This window comes from Octopus bimaculoides, chromosome 14 (genome assembly GCF_001194135.2).
Source record: "Octopus bimaculoides isolate UCB-OBI-ISO-001 chromosome 14, ASM119413v2, whole genome shotgun sequence".
NCBI classification, from domain to species: Eukaryota; Metazoa; Mollusca; class Cephalopoda; order Octopoda; family Octopodidae; genus Octopus; species Octopus bimaculoides.
In genome coordinates this window covers 20,616,743-20,622,299 of record NC_068994.1, presented here as the reverse complement: position 1 = coordinate 20,622,299, position 5,557 = coordinate 20,616,743, and the positions used below count along the sequence as shown (strand labels likewise).

The 5,557-nt window shown below is 33.2% G+C and overlaps 1 protein-coding gene across 5 annotated transcripts in view; it reads right to left on the bottom strand.

Moving 5' to 3' along the window:
• The window catches only part of LOC106876132 (polycomb group RING finger protein 1), a 27,384-nt gene extending 21,885 nt beyond the window's left edge, over positions 1-5,499 (bottom strand). Inside the window, exon 1 of one of the 5 annotated variants that reach the window (XM_014924550.2) lies at positions 5,264-5,499. Coding sequence is in view for 1 of the 5 variants with exons in the window: in XM_014924548.2 (XP_014780034.1) it covers positions 4,966-4,974 (9 nt within the window). In the remaining 4 variants the exon portion in view is untranslated. Of the gene's footprint in view, positions 1-4,009; positions 4,156-4,182; positions 4,341-4,791; positions 4,866-4,965; positions 5,118-5,263 lie in introns of those variants that run through there. The other 4 variants (XM_014924548.2, XM_052972738.1, XM_014924549.2 and 1 more) reach the window with 4 other exon arrangements.
• Positions 5,500-5,557: the final 58 nt, after the last annotated feature.

Genomic DNA, 5,557 nt, shown 5'->3' with positions numbered 1-5,557 from the left:
TATTAAAAATTGAAAGTGAAAAATTAGAGAATAAGAAATAAGAAAAAATTTTAAATTACAAACAGTTTGTTCTCAAATTTTGTGCATAGTTAAAAACATGTTAAGAACATAAAAAGGGGCAGTTGTTAACTTCTAGGTGACATGTACATCAAAAAATAGGAAGGTGGAGACCTCTAACATAGAGGAGTAACTTTCAGTTTCTACTAGACTACTTGTTGCCAGCCATTGACAAGATCTACAGCTGGAGCAAGGTACCAACCAGACATAAGGTGACATGGTAAGGAATGGTACAGTAGATAGACTCATAAAAGCTAATAGACAAGTCTGGAAAGATGGAATAAAAGAGTGGGAGCAGTGAACAACACCAGTTAGTTAGAAGAGATACTGGATGTCAAGTGTATGCAGCATGGAGAGAAGCAGAAAGAGAGTGATATACCAATGTTCTGAACAAGTGAAGCAGAATTGAGATGTGCTAGATAGTATAGCTGTGTGTAGCATGACATCATCAAGGAAAAGTGTTTTGGGAATGATATCAGTGAGGCTAAGAAGAAAGAGGGACAGAATTCTGTTTCAACCGCCCCATATAACTCCTCATAACTTTGTTATTTTTTGGAATTTTCAGAAAATCTTTGCAAACTTGTGTTCTACATATAGACTCTAAAAGTTCCACTCTTTGTCGAATTTTATTTTAAAATCAGATTTTAAAATACGGACAGTCCAAACTTTTTGCTTAAATCCCAGCAATGGACCGCTCTTGAGTGCATCATCTTTCCATTAAACGTGTTTATGGGGAGAAAACATTGAAAAACATCATTACATATCAGAATGACAAAGAAATAAGGTAGGTATCAGACAGTCGTGAGTTGAGCTAAAAATAACAGCTAAATTGTCCTTAAATCACACACAAAAATAAAAATCTCTTTTCTTTCATAATCGCATGAATTCCAGTGTGTAGAAAACAAATTCACAGAAATTTTAAAAAATAAAAAAGTTATGAAGGATTATATGGGATGCTTAAATCAGAATTCTGTTGAAAGAGGACTGAAACTATTACAACTAGAGGCTGCTGGACGTAGAGAATGTCTCAGAAAGAGAGACTATCCAAGTAGATTAGCTACTGATGTTGACAGATGCACGATCAAAAGTACTGTTAATCATATAAAAGTAAGGAAAGCAGCTGTTCATCAGGGATAGCTACTGAGATGCTATAAATAACTGGTAAAGTAGAGTATGCACTAGTCACTTGCACAGTCAATCAGATAATACTGGGAGGTGTTATATATAATGCCTGGTAGAATGGTATCTTCATTAACTGTTACAAGAGTAAATGAATTGCTTCAGAAAGAAACAACTGCAGAGGTATCAAAGTGATGGACCTGATTATGAAAATAACTGAAAGAGTTATAGACGTATGTATTAGAAAAATTAGCTTAGATGAAATGCTGTTCATCTTAGCTTAGATGAAATGCCAGTGAGAAAAGAAAAGTTAAGAGCAAGCCATTATACTTGGAATTTGTTAATCTAGAGAAAGCTTTTGACAGGGTACCATGCTCTGTAGTTGAGTGATCACCAAGGAAACTAAATGTTGTTAAATGCCTTGAGAGCCATGGAGACCAAGTATAGAAATGCCATTAGCAAAATGAAAGTTAGCAATGACTTCAGCAAAAATTCAGCATGCAAGTTAGTGTCCATCAGTGCTCAGTCCTTAACTTCTTCCTGCTTATCATAACAGAAGAGTCTAAGACTCATTATCTGTGAGAACTCATGTATACTAGAAGAGTCTAAGACTCATTATCTGTGAGAGCTCATGTATACTAATAACCAAATTCATATAGCTGAATTTGTTAAAGATAGAAATTTCAACTGTGGAAGTAAAGCATTGAATAGAGTCCTCAAAGTAAACCTATCAAAGATAAAAGTTTTATTTAGCAGCTAGCTCAGAAGATAAGGCTGCTGCCATCTGGGAAGTGACTATGCTTGATATGCAGAAAAGAAGTAGGTAGGAATTTCCACACAGTGTACTTAATATAAACTTCACACATGGCGTTCAGAAGTAATTAACAGTAAGAACATCAAATTCTTTCAAATGTTTGAAAAGCTCCATACAAGTAGCTGACAACTTCTACTACCTAGGTGATTTAATTAATAGTTGAGGTGGAAGCTCTGAAAGTATAATAGTCAGAATAAGATTAAAGTAAAAAATGTTTAGGGAGTTCTGCTGGCAACAAAGTAATTCTCTGAATGAAGATTAGCCTCAATATAAAGTGTGATATTGTATTTTACTAAAATATGGGCATTGAATGAAGAGGATTTGTGAAAGCTAGAAAGAAATTATGTGAAAGAAATTATACTAACATAATACAGCATGCATTAACAAAACCCACTTAGAAATATTTGTGCAATAAGGAGGAGAAACCAGCTCAATGAATGATATTTTAATCATTTCAGCAGGTATGGGAGATAACTCCAGATATAGCTTGATCTTATTAGACTTCCTCAGCTAAGCACTTGCATCAACACTTTCCTATACAGTGATGTGAGAATCAGGAAGGTAATCTACAATATTGGACTTGAGTAGGCACAAAAAGTTAGCATATTAATTATTGAACTAATAGTATCTTTTCTTAACCACATAAGTATCTATCATTAGATTTTGGATGGTCATTACATTTTCAAATATAGTATATCATTATTACTTTGTATTAAAAAAGCAATGAGCTGGTAGAATCATTAGTTTTGAAAAATAAGATATTTGGCTGCTTTTTCCAGCTCTTTACCTTCAGAATTCAAAGCCTATAGAGGTCGACTTTGCTTTTCATCCCTCCAGTGTTAATAAAATGAAGTATCAATCAAATACTGCAGTCAACAGTCTAAACTAAACCCCTCTCCCTAAAACTGTCTTGTACCTAAATTAGAAACTATTATTTCTTTATATAAGGTAGCAGGCTGACAGAATTGTTAGAGCATTAGAATAAATGTTTTGCAGTTTTTCTTCTAGCTCTGTACATTCTGAGTTCAAATCTTGCCCGAGATTAATTTTGCTTTTCATCTACCTGAAGTTGATAAAATATAGTACCAGTTAAATACTGCAGTTGATTTACAGTTGATGCAATCAACTACTGTCTCAAAAATTGCTGACCATGTGCCTAAATTAGAAACAATTATTTCTTTGCATTAAATCAGTAGTTCTCAGCCACGGTCCATATGTCCCTAGGAGGTCTATATAAGATTTTGTTGTTAAAGTTTATGTGCAATAATTTGGTTATACTTCTGCAATACACAAAATGTTTAAACAATTTTTTTATGCATTTCCTAATAATATTTATATATAAGAATATAAAAATATAATAAGATATTTTTAAACACCAAATAGCTGTGGGGTCCAGTAGAATAAAATAAAAATTGAAGGGGGGTGCACAGGCAAAAAGTGGTCGAGGACAACTGCATTAAATTATAACAAGAATCCTGAATTTTATAGTCCGAAACAGATTTTTCAAAATAAATACTAAACAGACTGATTCAATATCAACATAATTTAGTACAATTTTTACATATTATTGGTTAGGAGTTAGGGTCAGTGGGTTGAAGTTAAGTTTAGGGTTTGGGTTGGTTTTAGGGGTTTAAGGCTCGAGTTTAGGACTAAGGGAAGAGATAGTCACGGTTGGAAAGCTGTAGTGGTGTTGAAATTTCTTTGTACATAAGCACGACTCGTATTTTTAGTGTATATGAAAACAAAAATAAATCGGACTGTCTAATATTGTTTTGAAATTTTTCTACTTAAAACTGTAAAGACTGGAATGCCCATTATACTTTTTTTTTTAAAGTACAAATAGAAGAGGGATTGAGAATTATGTTTTTGCTTTTCTTGACATAGGTTTAGTAAAAGTGGCTTCAACCAGGAAAACGAAACCGACTTATCGGTTCCAGGCATGCCTGTGTTTAGATAATAACAAATAACAATCCATAAACCTTACGATTTCCAGGCAAATGAAATGATTACCAACTTAACTCAAAACTGAACATCTAGGGTTGGGTTGTATTCAATTACACCGACTCCAGTACTTGAATGGTATTGTATTTTATCAACTTTCCTGAAAGATGAAATGCCACCAAGTATTTTACCCAATGCTTAAACGATTATACTGTCCAACAAAATAATAAGACGTTAACACTTAGACGCACTTGCTTGTCATGAAATTCCTCGAGCTTCAGACGAAGCTTGATAGATTGATGAAATGAAACAATTGTATTGTTTTCTATATTTTTACAATTCGAGAAACGAAAACAAATCCATAATTCGATCGAAATAAAATTTATATAAAAGCCGGAAGCTAAGTAACTTTATTCACTTAAATTGTGTGTGTGTGTGTGAGAGAGAGAGAGAGAGAGAGAGAGAGAGTGAGAGGGTAGGGAGAGGGAGCCTATATTTCAGAAAATATAAGTCGTAAATGCCTCTTTATAGTTAGTATATAAATGCGAAACAGAGCAAGCATGATTCAATGGAACATTGACTCTGAAATTTGTGAATATAATTTATTAGTTTACAATTTCAGCAGCATTAAAATCGCGATTTGTTAGTTTCACTGCTGTTTATAAGCATCTTGTGTTTTGGTACTGTAATTAACACGACCGAATTATTACAATACGAAGTGTAGCGATCGAAAGGGGAGAAAATGAATAACCAAAATTGTGTATAAACAAGCTGAATAAAAAGGGTTTACAATACCAATAGAAATATGTGGGAAGTGAGAAATAATAAACAGAAACAATATATAAGTGAAGATACATAACCTTTTTTCCCCTATCATTTTATACAAACGTACATGCATACATACATATATTTGTGTGCGTGTGTGTGTATGTATCTTAGTGGTTGTTGTGTATACATGCGTGGGTAGCTAAGACAGCATTAAGTAAGGAAGGATACTCTTGTATATGTTAGGAATATTTATAATCCATATTCACCTCCTCCATGATGATTCTGAATATAAAATTACAGAAGTCATAAATACGCCATGACACAGTTTCAGGAAAACTATTAATATACTTTATCTGACTATCTCCATATTTTCCAACTCGCACGGAGTTAAGTTAAATAACTTGCAAGGCGGCTATGAGGGAAAATACGTTCTGTGTAAATAATATTCCGGACATAGTTAGTTACCTACACTATTCATTTAACAATTATTTTTTTAAATGGGAACACTAACGTAGTAATATGGAAATATTGAACTAATATCCAAAATATCAAGGTTTTATTTACCGTATGAAATAGGAAAATAATAACGAATTTAGGCTTTCCATGTGTGGTAATTTATATAGATAATCTTTTGTTATCCGATATTTTTCGTATGAGTAGATACCAGTTGATCTCAGCTCTTTGATCCACAGGTGGTAAAAGGGGTAAATTTCCGAATTCGTTACATTTAGATTCGTTATCAGATTACGAAAGGAATTAGACACTGAGGGAAAATGGCTGTAACTTTTTTATTTTTTAATTTTGACGATTTTCGTTTTCGATAATGTGTTCTATATGTCACGGTCATGCGATTCCCCC